This window comes from Lipotes vexillifer, unplaced genomic scaffold (assembly GCF_000442215.2).
Source record: "Lipotes vexillifer unplaced genomic scaffold, Lipotes_vexillifer_v1.1 scaffold621, whole genome shotgun sequence".
Taxonomy (NCBI): domain Eukaryota; kingdom Metazoa; phylum Chordata; class Mammalia; order Artiodactyla; family Lipotidae; genus Lipotes; species Lipotes vexillifer.
In genome coordinates this window covers 1,524,661-1,538,322 of record NW_006792411.1, presented here as the reverse complement: position 1 = coordinate 1,538,322, position 13,662 = coordinate 1,524,661, and the positions used below count along the sequence as shown (strand labels likewise).

The following is a 13,662-nucleotide window of genomic DNA, read 5'->3' as shown; positions in this document are numbered from 1 at the left end:
AGCTGTGTGGTTTGTTGGAAAGAGCCCTGCTTACTGCTTACTAGTGTGAGAACAGTGGCCAGGGGCCTAAACCTCCAAACCATGCATTATGTGTACACTCATTCAGACGTTTGCTCAGCCAGTACCACCTGAAAATGACTCAGTGCCCAGCCAGGGCTATAGGAGGCACTGGATAAAGAAATGTGGAGCAGCTCCGGCCACTCTTAACTTTAACTTGTGAAGTATGCCTCAAGCCAGCCAGTGACGGGGGTCCCTCCACCAGCTCTGTGACTCCAGAGGCTGCTCTCAGTCACCTCCTCTGTAATATGGGTCAACCACCTTCCCCTGACCCCCCACCGCCGCAGTTGTCCTGAGAATTCAAAGAGAAATTTTCAAAGAAAAGCAGGAGGCACTGCAGCTGGCATAGAGTGAGTGCTCCACATTTGGGAATCAGTGGCCTTGCTAACAAGCATCCACTGCCCCTCACGCATTCACCACCCTCTTACCCTGTTTTGCTGCTACTGTTGTCATTATATCATACTTGCATTTGTTGAGGGGTGGAGAGGGGGCGGCTTTTCTTGCTCCTCCCTGAATCCCCATGGCTTGGGGCCGAGTTTACAACTGCCAACATTTATAGTGCCACCGACGTCACATGCACTTAATCTTGAGGACAGCCCTGGTTGGTAGGCTGTAGCACTAGAGCCATTTTACAGATGAAGAAACTGAGCCCAGAGAGGTTAAGCCGCTTGCCCGAGGTCACAGAGTCGATTAGCAGCAGAGTCGGAGTTTGAACCCTGGAGTCTGGCCCTCACATCCGGCGCCAGACCGCGGGTATCAGAAGGAGTGAGTGCGGGAATGAATCCACCGGTCAATCAGTGATCGCACGGCGGATGCGCGCCCGTCCCCTCCCCCAGCCGCGGGGGCTTGCCGCCGGGACAAAGGCCCTGCTGCGGCCGGACGTGGGCCAGCCGGGTCCGCGCTCAGGGGGCGGGCGTGGGGGCCTGGCCCTTTAAGGGGGGCGGGCCAACGACGCGGAGGGCGGGCCGAGGGGCGGGTCGGGGGCGGGCAGGGGGCGGGCGGCGGCGGGGCCGTAGGGCGCGCGGAGCGAAGGGCGGCGGCGGCGGCTCGTGCTCGCACCGGGCTCTGGATCCCGCTCGGCCCCCGGATCCCGCTCGGCCCCCGGATCCCGCTCGGCCGGCTGTTCCCGGCCCGCTGCGGCGCGCCCCAACACCCCGCGTTCCCCGCACCCGCACTCGGCCCCTCGGAGGAGAGGCCATGCCGCCGCGGCGCAGCATCGTGGAGGTGAAGGTGCTGGACGTGCAGAAGCGGCGGGTGCCCAACAAGCATTATGTGAGTGCCGCGCGACCCCCACGCCCCCTTGAGCCCGTGCCCCGTCGGGGGCGACCTAGAGCCCCCACGGCTCTGAAAACTTCTGCCTCCTGCTCTTTCTCTCCCACCTCCTCTCCCCTCTCGGCACTGCTGCTGCGCGGCCCGGGTCTCTCCCGGCTCCTCCCTCTCTCCCCCTCCCCCTCCTCTCTTTTGCCCTGTTCCGCTCCTCCACCGTGTCCTCCCGCCTCGTCCCCCCCTCGTCTCTTTGCCGCCTCTCTCCCCCTCTCCGTCTGCTCCTTGTCCCCCCCACTCCCGTCCTGCCCATCCGTGGAAAAGTCTGGCCGGTGTAGGGGACAGAGAGACAGAGAGAGGCGCCTGTTCTCAGGCCGCCCGTCCTGTCCCTCCTTGTCTAGAGGCGCTCAGACCCGCCGTGCTCAGCCACAGGTAGCCCCAGCAGGGATCGCCAAGTTGGCTCCTTCCTTTTGGAGGAGCCAGCCGGTGCGATAGAGATCTCTGGGAATGGATCCTTTGAGTGCCTGCACCATTAAAAAGTTTTTTTAAAAAAGAAAAAGATCCCTGCCCCTTCTCTCCAATAACTTCTGTTTAAAAATGTATGAAAGTTTTCTCCTGGTTATCTCCCTGGCAAAATGGGAATCTTGTTTAGAGCTGGCGGGGACTTGAAAAAATGGGCCAGTAGCCTCATTTTGCAGATGGGACCCTCAGATGGGCTGAGGCGCAGGGAGGCTACAGGTTCTGGTACAAGGAGGAGCTGCATTCGGTTTTCCCTGCCTCTGGAAGGTGTACCTGGGGTAGATGGTGACCCGCCAGATGGGAAGTGGGTTCCACACCAGCCTAGGAGCTGAATCTGTGCGTTCAAGGGGCCCTTGGACCACCTCAGAAGTTCTGGGTAGAGGGATAATGGGGCTGTGGGGTATTGGGCCCAGGTGAGGCCTTGGGGAGGCCTCTCTGCAGGAGGGAAGGGGGCTATGGTGTCTCTGGTGGTGAGAAGGGAGCAGTAGCAGCGCCTAGCTGCAGAGAAGTTAACCAGGAAGGAAAAAAGAGCAAGAGGGAGGGAAAAAAAATCCTAACAAAGAAGTATAGAACAATAAAGAGCAAGGGGCGTTGGCTGGCTAAATTCAGCTCCTTGACCTCCCTGCAAGTCGTCTTTGGATCTCTTTTCTTAAGAGGCTCGTTCTTATAAAGCAGATCTGCATGCCTTACACGAATAGTCTATACAATTCTGAAAGGAGATAGCGGGGAATCCACTCTGCACTCACTACGAGAAAGGGTGTGCTGTGTGAGCCTGTATTGTTATTGGCTGGGCAGCCAGTTATTCAAGCCTTAGCCAGGAGGTGGGAAGCTATTTCCTGGACCTGTGGCATCTTTAAATAGAGTGAAGTTTCCCTTGATTCCAGAGCTGGGCTAAATTGTCTCCTCCGCACCCCGTTTCTTTTTAACTGTTTCAAATGCTGCCAAATCTTGGTTCCTTGTTTGAGCCTGTTGAGTGTATAACTGAGTTGCCTCTTTGCTATGAAGACAGTTTTTACCAACATGGCAGACAGGAGGAAGTCTGAAATTCCCCATGCTGCCTCCTACCAGATATGTGAGCTGGGAACACCAGAATACATACAGCCTCCAAGAAATGGGCATCATCATCCACTCTCTCCTGTCCTCTCTCATCACACGACTATCAGGCACAGGTTCTTAAGCCCATTTGACAGATGAGGAAACTAAGGCTCAGAAAGATGAGGTCCTATGCCTGAGGTCACAGTCAGGGCCAGAACAGGAATGTAAATCAAAGTATGTTCAACTCCAAAAAGTGTAATTTCACCAGGTCACACCACTTTGCAGATTTCATACCCTGTAGTTTCCCTACGCAAAGTCCTCTTAAAAACTGGGAATTTTGCCATCATTTGTGATCACTCTGAGGCTTTTCATTCTGTTTAGATCCCTCCCTGCCAGTTTTTTGGAGGTGTGGCAGCTTTGAGGGGCATCTCTGTAAGCCTTCACCCACTTTTTAGGGGCTCCTTCAGACAAGTCTCTAAATATTAACATGGAATTGGGTTTAAATCTTGGCGTCCAGCTTGCTGTGTAGCCTCTCTGACCCTCAGTTTCCTCATCTGTAAAATGGGGGTAATGGTACCCACTTCCTAGGAGAAGGGATCTTGTGACTGCCAGGGTTGACATTCCATAACCGTTAGATGCCTGCCTCCCTGCCCTGTGGTATCCATGTTACTCTGACTGGGAACATGCCAAAGTCACATGAGGAGGGATTTCACCAAGAATTTATTTTTCTGCATGTGGGTTTAGGCACTCCTGTGATTCAAGGGAGCCCCCTCCCTTCTAGCCAGCCTTTTGGGTTCATCGGATGAATAGAGGCAATGGGTTGAACTGAAGCCTGAGTCATCCACAGGAACAGAGAAAGTTAAGTGCTGTGATGGCAGGAAACCCATCAGCAACTGCCAGTGACCCCTGCTCCTGTTTTCAAACCATACCTGCCCCTGCCACTCTAGAAAGAATGGGCATGGAGGTAGCTATTGGCATGGGCCTGGACTTTTTTCCCATTTGGTGTATCCTCCTCTCTGAAGTTGGCCCAGCCACTCTGGAGAGATGGCATGAGCAGAGGAGTTGGACAGCCCTGGGCTCGGCCACTTCCTGCTGCGTGACCTTGAGCTGGTCAATTTACCTCTCTAAGCTTCTATAATCTGAAAATTGTAAATAGTGCTGCGTCCCTCTAGGGCAGAATTTCTCAGCCTCAACAGGGTTGATATTTTGGGCCAGATCGTTCTTCGTTGTTAGGGGCTGTCCTGTGCATGGTAGAATGTTCAGCAGCATCTCTGGTTTCTATCCCCTAGGTGCCAGTAGCATCCCCCTCCCTAATTGTGACAACCAAAAATGTCTCCACACATGTCCCCCAGGAGGGCGAAATCACACACACCCTGACTTCTAACCGCCCTGCCCCAACCACTGCATGAGAATATACAAGTTAGTGACTGAGGCTTCCCACCACCTGCTCCCTATTTACAGCTGCTTCAGCCTCCACCTGTCTCATCACTCAGTTGCCTGGGAGCGAACAGGTCACAGGTGCTGTAGATCTCGTTGGAGAGCTTCACCAGGAGCTCAGGGCTGCCCATCAAGGCTGGGCCACTTGTTCCACCTTAAATGGCATCTTCTCCATGATCAGGGCGGCATCTTCATCACGCCTGGCCCCAGCCTCCTTCACCTGTGGGCAGAGACATCATCAGTGGGCCCAAGGGCAGAGCCATAGGCCACATCTGGAGAATGCAGAGGCAGAAGCTCCCAGGGCCTCTGAGATCCCCATGGGTGGGTAAGGGATTATTGTTGGCAGTAATATCAACAGTATTATCATCTGGAGAAAGTTTCCCTGGAGCCACTGCACTCTGTCTGTTGGCCTTTCTCTGCCTGCATCTTTCCTGCCGTGGAGCCTAGGGCTTTCTAAATGAATGGAAAGGGGGCTTTCAGGTGTGACACCCTGGGAGACCCTCCCCAGCTAGGTTATCTTCCAGCTTGAGGGGAGGAGGAAGTGCTCCCTGTAGGTTTTGCAGGGTTTTTTTGGATCGCCCCATTTCCAGCACTGGAGAGGGAGGTACAGAAGCCTTGGGGTTAGAAAAAAGTCTCCCTTAGCAGGGTCCAGGAAATACTGGCTTGCTCTGTCTTAAGATCTTTAGATGTTAAGAAGAGCAAGATGCTAGAAGTAGTTATAGAAGCAGTAATCTTAACAGCTGAAATTTAATCCATTGTTGTGGGCTAGGCGCTGGATTAAGCTCCCTATGTGTATTTAGTCATCACAACAGCCCTTTAAAATAGGTACTTTTCTGATACACTAATACACGATTTCAAATATACAGATACATAGAATAAGTTAAATATCTGTCAGTCTACCATCCAGCTGTCAGATCTTTACCTTTTGCCCTATTCATTTCAAATCATTTTTATTTTTATTTTTTAAGAAATGAAATATTGCACATGCAAAACCCCCTGTGCACCCACTCCATCACCACACCCCCGAAATAAAAACAGTATCCTACATTTGGTGCTTGTCATTCCCATGCACATTTTAAAAATAGACCAATAGATATGATTTTTTTATTCAGTAGCTTTACTGAGGTATTAATTACATACCATAAATTCACCTATTGTAAGTGTACAATTGGCTGATTTCTTTAGATAACTGTATGGAGCTGTGCAGCCATCATCACAATCCAGTTTTATAACATTTCCATCACCCCCAAAAAGATCCCTGTGCCCTGTGGCAATCAGGCCCCTTCCCAGCTAGGCCTCATGTACCTTTTAATGTTTGTACCTTTTCAGCAGTCCCCAAGATCTTGTATTGAAAGTTTTAAAACTACAAAACATTCCACTTTTGAGACCTATGTTGGTACATGTAGCTTCAGTTCATTTTAACTGCTGTTTCATATTTCATTTATGAATATACCCCTGTTTATTTGAGCTCCTGTAGGAGATTTTTAGGATACTTTCTTGTAGCCGCTTCCTTGCACGTACAGCTGAGGCGGGATTGCTGGCTCTTGGGGTTTGTGCATTTTCACCTGTGCATTTAACACCCCTGGGAGCAGTGTCTGTGGGTCTCTTTGCTCTGGCTCCTCGCTAACACTTCGAACTGTCAGACTTTTTAGTGGGTACGGAATAGTATCTCATGGCAGTGCTTGTTTGCATTTCCCTGCTTGCTAGTAAAGTTATGGATCTTTTCACACCTTTGTCAGCCTTTTGAGTTTCCTCTTCTGTGAATTAATTGCCTGTTTTATCTTTTGCCCCTTTTTTTGGTATATTGAGTTATTGGTTTTCCGTTCATTTATAGGATTTATTTATACACTCAGGATCCTGGTACTTCAGATAGTTACGTTAGTGTTGTCGTTTTCCCCTTGAGACTGGAGGCTCAGAGAAGTACAGACACATGCCTGAGGTCACACAGCAAAGAGTGGCAGCTTTGGGATTGTCATACGTGTATGTGGCAGCCCTGTGATCCCACCCCTGAGCCAAGTGACCTTGGGTGGATCATTTAAGCCTCCAGGCCCCAGTTTCTCCATCCTGGCCCTTCCCTTATCTCACTGTTCATTCACTCAGCCTGGACTGATGAAGCACAGGCTGCCACCAACCCTTAGTCATTCTCACCCCAGGGGGGCTCTAGGTTGATTGTGCCCCTGGAGTGATGGGTTGGCAGGCCCTGTGCTGCTGGCCTTGAAACCTCCCTCTCCACCTGCCAGACTCTAAGAGCAACCGGTCTCTCCTCTGAGCAACTGACTTTTGCAGGATGGGTCACGCCCTTATTAGGCATTATTATCAACATTCTTGTTTCAGTCTGTGGGAGACCTCTGGCTGGCAGGCTCAGTGGTCTGGAACAAGCTGAATCTGCTGCCCAAATTAGCTGCATTCTGTTTTCCAGCCTCTGCCCCATCCCCTGCTGCCCCCAGCATCCCAGCCATCCTGGCACCCTGTTTTGCAGAAACATGCATGGCAGGCCAACAAACTTGAGTGGAAAGAACTTGGGTATCAGAGACAAACATTCAAGTTCTGCATGGTCTTGGGTGACTGACTCAAACCCCCAGCCTTAGTTTCTGTATCTGGAAAATGAGGACAGTGTCACCCTTCTAGGATGATTGTGTGCCTGTTTAGATAATGTATGCATTCAACCTATTCTCCATCCCTCCTGCTGAGGGATAAACGCCAGCTCCTAGCACATTTCTTATGGACGCACCATTACTTTGTGAAGAAAGGACCTGGATTTGAGTTCTCTTCATGAGCTCCTGGGCTGGGTGACCTTGCAGACAAGCTCCCCAAGGGTCTGTAAAATGGGGGCAGTAATAGCGCTTACCTACAGGTATAGGGCACTTCTCACACACTGCTGAGCCTGATGCCTTCTGTCTAAAGAGCACTCAATCGGTGGTAGTCATGAAAACTAGCATGAACGATAGTAATAGCCGTGCTCCACATCTCTGCCTCTCTCCTGCCTCCTGCCCTAGGGGCCTGCTATTTGTTTTCCATGCTTTTTCATTCATGAGGCATTTCTTCCTCCTCAACAGGTGGTTCTTGTCCTGCACCCTGTCTGCATCACACAGAGGTAGTACCTTCAATAGGCATTAAGTCCCCTCCGGTAGGTTTTTTTTTAATGGCTCTTGCTTCTGACTGAAAAATGATGGACTTTGTCACCTGCGCTGTGCCATCCTGTTCCCTCTGGTCCATGGTTGCAAGAAGCCAGGCCTCTCACCTCACCTGCCGGGTTATCCTCAGCCTGGGCTCTTATACTCTAGGCTCTTGCAGTTGTCTCAAGATCAAAGCGGGTGGGGCTCTCGTATCTTAAGAGTTACGTAAATGTCCCTTTAGTTCAGACTTTGAATCTGTGCCATTCCTTGCTTCTGGTAAGCAAGGAAAGTACACCAAACAGTGTACGTTCAAATCCCTGCCCCGCCACCTCCCAACAGTGCGACCTCAGACAAATTACTTACCCTTTCTGTACCTCACCTGTAAAATGGGAATAATGATAGTTCCAATCTCATAGGGCTGATGTGAGGATTAAATGGGCCTGGCATAGAGTAAGGGCTCAATAACTATGAGCTGTATTAGGAGTGTACAAACATAGTATCATTTATGACAGTAGAAGTTGGGGGCCACTTAAACACCCATCTGTAGAGAACAAGACAAATAAAACATACTATATCCACGAGCTAGAATACCATCGAGATGGCAAAAATTCCATCTTCTGTCATGGGAATATGAAACAGCAAAAGCTGTTGGCAAAACAACGTGCTCAGGTTGACTCGCACCTGGTTACAAGTGAAGGCGTTCTGTGAAAGCACAGAAACATAGCTGATAAAATATGTCACTTTTTTTTTTTTTTTGCTCATCTGTGCATTGCATTTCTCTATTTTCCAAATGTTCTGTGGGGAACACATATTCCTGTTTTTAGTAAAACTAAAAAAACAGTGAGTGCTCATTTTAAACGAGAAGCAGCGCCAGGCCGTGGTGGCTCCTGTGGGGCGATGGCGCCCCATATCCCCACCCCCTCATCCTGTCCTGAAGCAGCAGAATTCTCCAGCTCCTCCAAGAGCCTGTCCTCCCCAGATAGATGCTGGCCTCCTAGACTCTCCGCCAACTCCTGCCATGGAACCAGGGTTCTGGATGTGGCTTTCCAGTCCTCCAGCCCAAGAAGTGGCAAGAGACGAGTTTAAAATACCACAAGGGGAGGAAGGCCTGAGCAGATGCTTTTCTGGTTGAAATGCTCATTGCTCAGTGGCCTGGCCCTCCCTCCTGTAGTGCTTATATCTGAATAGGTTGGAAAGACTTGCAGGCCGGAGTTCAGCAGTCTGCACCCTGAGGTCATTCAGGTTAGAGTTGTGCCCCACACCCCTGGGCAGATCATCCAACCGCTTGTCACCCACCCGGAGGTGCACGGGCGTCAGCAAGCGGCAGAGTTACCACATTGCCAAAAAAGGCCTAGGGGACCGCTCCACGCATGGTACTCCTTCTCATCTAGGACACTCATATCCTGTTGCAGATCATGCGTGCTTTTTTCCTTGGAGAAAGAGCTCTGATAGGGTGAACGGTCTTGGTTGGTGTGACTCAGTTTTCTCCTTCCCCTGGGAGGCCAAGGCCAGCTGCAGGTCACTGCAGCTGCAGGAAAGGGAGCCACTAGATGAGCATCCTGTCGGCCTGGTGGGCGCAAGTGATGAGGCGCGAACACCCTTGGCCCAAGGAGAGAAGATGAGGCTTCTTCGGTAGGCCGCGTGGCCGGAGGGTTGTGAGCATGGCTTCTGCGCCCAGCAACTGGGCTCTGGTCTGAAGTTTGAATTTCAGAGAAACATGTAATATTTGGGACCTACTGTCATCCACTCGCTGTTGGCCCTGAGCCTTCTCTGGGAAGTGGGCAGCTTTGGTGGGGAAATTAAATGACCTTTTGTGCGGAATGCCTGAGAGGATGCCACTGGGGCAGCCGTCCTTGCAGCTTCCTGGCCCGGGGTACTGCCCAGAAACTGGGGCCCTGTGGTCCCTTTCACAGAGCCCTTGCCAGTGGGGTCATCCAGATCCTGGGTGGCAGAGCTGGCATCCCTGCACCCTGCCGGGGCATGAGGACTAGCTGACGTGATAGACTTGGGAGGCCTGGTGTCTCCTGCCTGGGGGCCAGTGGGCAGGGGCTGGTGTGGCTCACTCCTCAGGGACGCTGCCAGGAGCCCGCAAGCCCAAGCCTTGCCGCAAGCCATCCTTCTGCCCCATTATCCAAACTACAGGGCATTCTCTCCTCATACGTGCTGGCCCAGGTGCAGGCCTGCAGACGGGTGATGAGCCCAAGCCCGGGGCCTTCTTTAAACGGTGAAGGGAGAAGGGACCAGCAGTGCATCTGTCGTGCAGGTGTCTCCCCGGCCATCCCAAAACTTAGGGCTGCTAGATTTACCAAATGAAAATACAGGATGCCCAGTGAAGTCTGAATTTCAGATAAACATGTAATATTTGGGACCTACTTATACTAAAAAATTATTCATTGTTTATTTGAAATTCAAATTTCCTGGGGCATCCTGTGCTTTATCTGGCAATGCTGCCGAGACTACCACTTTCAATAAAACAACAACCAAGAAACCTTCCTTCTTTGTAATACTGATAATGTTTCTTTAGAATTCACTGAACAAAGGTAAGTCCCTTTAGGGGCCAGGCACTTTTGAGCACAGGGATGATACACAGATATGCAAAGCGGGGATTCAGACCTCAAGGAGGTCAGTGTCCTGAGAGACAGGTAGATGGCTTTTCAGGGCTAGCCTGCAACTTGGGAATGAGCAGGGGCCTGTGCCTTAGGGTTTTGGGGAAGTTGGACTTGGAGAAGGCAACGCAGTGCAGGTGACCCAAGGCTGATCACAAAGCATGGAGGGATGCTGTCAAGTAGAGAAGGGTAAAGGAATTTTAGGCAGACAGAACAGGAGGGAAAGGAAGCTGAAACCCTGGCATGTGGCGTGTTTGAAAAAAGCAGGAGAGATTTGAGTAATAGAGATGGAGCTTGACAGGTGGCTGGGGGCCCCCAAGGATCTAGGGGCTTCTGACTGGGCCAAGCCTGGTGGGGGACCTAAAATCCCACAAGCCGCGTGGCGTGGCATAAATACATACATACATACATACATACATACATACATACATACATACATAAGAAAGCATAGACTGTATCCTCAAGAAGGCCACGCCTTCCCCACACACACGTGCACACACGTGGCTGGGTGGCCAGGGCTCAGGATCAGAGGTATCCAAGATGGAAGTGGTTGGGAGGAGCTGGGACTCAGGGGCACTCCCCCGGCTTGATGGGCTGGGGGAGCACCTTTCACAGGAGAGTGGAGGGGGCAGACACAGACAGACCTGGGAGAGAGAGAGCACCTGTCCACAGGAGGACTGTGCAGACAGTGAAGATAAAGTTAGAGAGGGAGGGAGGGATGGGAAATCTTAAAGAGGTAGTCAGTAGGAATTCTGAAATTTGGGAGGGATTAAATAACTCCAAATTTGTTCTCAAGACTTAACAATCATTTATTGTTGTTATTATTATTGAATAGCTATCGTTTATTTGAGTGCTTACTGTATGCTCCAGGCTTTTCATGCTTTATGTCGCTGGATCTGAGCAGCAGTTCTGTGAGGTAAGGAGTATTAGGTTCATTTAACAAACTTAAGCCATAGGAAATGTATTGGAAAGATGGCTCTGGCAGAACTTGGCTCAGCCCCCAGTCACAGAAAGGACAAGGAGTTGAAACTGCTTGTGGGCATCAGAGCATCACCAGAAGCAGGCACCTGCTCCATCCCTCAGTCCCTCTGGCCACTCAAAAGTCCAGTTCCAGGAGGAGAGAATCTGATTGGCCCAGCCAAATCACCTGACCATCCTTTGGTCAGGCAAGGGCAGGATACTGTGATCCACAGTCCCACTGAAATTGCCAATAGTTGTAGGAGATTCAGAGCACTGTTGCTGGAAGAAGGGGGCATGGAGCCTGGGCAGGTGGAAACAACACATGTTTGCTACATAGGTCCTGTTATTAGCCCATTTCACAAATGTGGAAACTGAGACTTAGAAAGATAAAGTACTTTGCCCGGGATGACACTCGGCTCTGCTGCCTATCATTGAATATAAAGAAGGGTATAGTCAACTGACCCCCTAGATTTGAAGGGAAACGTTGCCTTAAAGCACATAAGAATAATATTTTCTACTCTGCTTAATTAAGCAGAATTGCATGGACCCCCTGCCTACTGCACTGGCAAAGAAAGCCAGAAACCCACTCAGTGGCGTCACCATTTCCTCCTCCCCAGCCAAGGTGTGAATCAGCAGCCTGTGGCTTCGGGCCACCATTGGCTGCCAGTCAGTTGCACAGATGTGGGCTTGTTGTCTGCCCTGGGCCAGGCCTGGCCCCAAGCCGAAGAGAGGCTGAGATGACCAGGCAGCCTTTGTCCTTATAGAGGTCACCATCTGTTTGGAACACATCACGGCATAAGGGCTGTGGTGGGGCCTGCAGTAGGGCTCTGGGGACAGGGCAGGGGTCTGAGGCCTGGACTGCCCATTCCCCATTCCCTGCTGGACCAGAGAGGTGACGCTCTGAGCTGGGGTCAAGAGGAGGTGGGTGCTCTGGAACAGGGAAAGCCAACTGGCAGAGTTTTTAATATGGGTAGAATTCGGAGGGTCCTTGAACTTGGAAGGGGGAAGAGTACATCTTTATTCTCACTAACCTCCAATAGCAATTTAGCATTGCCTTCCATTATGAATGAAGGCAGCGACCCTCAGTGATATTAGTACTACCTGTGACTTTGTCACCAGTAGAAATTCACAGATATTTTCACGTCACTTTACAGTTGTTGCATTTATCCTCATCACTGCTTCAGAACTGTGATGTTATTCAACCCACTGCTGAATTTTGTTATTTATTGCATTAATAAAAGTACATATGTTCATAATTTTATTTTTTGAAACATTTTTATTACAATTCAGTATTTCATTTGGAATGCTATGTGCTTTAATTTAGTCATTTTTAAATCATTCTGAGAAGCGGACCATAGATTTTATCAGATTGCCAAAGGGCTCCGTGGCACAAAAAAAAAGGTGAAAAACTTCTGGGTAGAAGTTTAAGAGTTTGGACTTGGAAGTTAAGCATGGATTTGACCTGGCTCTGCCGGTGACCAGCAGAGTGTGTGACCTTAGTAAGTGACTTAACTTCTCTGTGCCTCAGTTTCTTCATCTGTAAATTGAGGGTAAGAATAGTACCTACTGTGGGTTATTTTATGTAAAGGGTTTAAAGCAGTGCCTGGCACATGAAAGTACTGAATGTAACCTGTTAGTGTTATATTATCTTTACCATCATCATCTTTACCATTCCCTGACTAGTGATGTGCTTTTTTATTAATAAGCAACCTCGAATGATGTGACACAGGTCATCTGGAATGACCACACCTTGAGAAACATACTCTAAATGGACTAGTCCAGGATGCACCCCCCTAAGATTTAAAAGCAGTCTTCCCCAAAGATGTGTATATTTGGATATTTAGCAGTGTGGTAATTAAAATAATACTGGAAATGTTTATCATTGGAGGCATGATTAAATAAATGGACTACTAAGGATCCTTTAAAATTTTTGCTGAAAGAATTTTTAATGAAATGGGGAAATGCTCACCATATAACACAGGTGAAAAAGATCATGTATATACAGTGTGATCTTAATTTCATAAACGACTTCAACATATAGAAAAAGGGTCTGGGAAGAAGTGTAACCAAAGCTTCGTCTCTGGTGGTAGAAATGTGGATGCTTGTTAAGACCTCAGCCTCTGCCGTCAGACTTTATTACCAACTCTGTGGAACAGGTTACTTCACATGCTGGGTCTTACTTTCCACCACTGCTGGGTGGAAACAGTAATACAGTGTAGCTTCATAGGAAACACATCAAGACCATTGGTGGTTGTGAGCCGTTACGTTGTTTTACATTGTATTATATGTTTATGTATTATCCCAGGTTTCTCTAGAGAGGAGAGGACAGTGTAGGACAGCGGAGTCAGGAAAGCTTCCTGGAGGGAGGGAGAAAGAGGGGACCCTGCTTCCCTTGTTCCCTTTTTTCCCGTCTCATAGACTCGTGTATGAAGCGCAGGAAGCTGGCAGAAAAGTCCACATAGGGGTTCACATCAAGGCCGGGAGGAATAGTCTGCCGGATGAGGAGCCCAGCAGGGCATGGGTGCAGGGGTGGCCAAGGAACCCACAGAACCTGACCATCGGACCACATACGATTTCATGTGGGAAAAGGGGCTACTTGGCTGTACAAAGTTTGGAACCCACTTCTGCAGCCCCCCTACTTTATCTGGTGGAGGAATCCCTACTCCCCT

At 49.9% G+C, this 13,662-nt stretch overlaps 1 protein-coding gene across 1 annotated transcript in view; it reads left to right on the top strand.

Annotated features, from left to right (window-relative positions):
- Positions 1-1,254: 1,254 nt before the first annotated feature.
- Positions 1,255-13,662, top strand: part of SH3PXD2B (SH3 and PX domains 2B) — a 109,736-nt gene continuing 97,328 nt past the window's right edge. The window contains exon 1 of the mRNA XM_007465558.1: positions 1,255-1,329. Within this exon, the coding sequence (XP_007465620.1) occupies positions 1,255-1,329 (75 nt within the window). The remainder of the gene's footprint in view (positions 1,330-13,662) is intronic.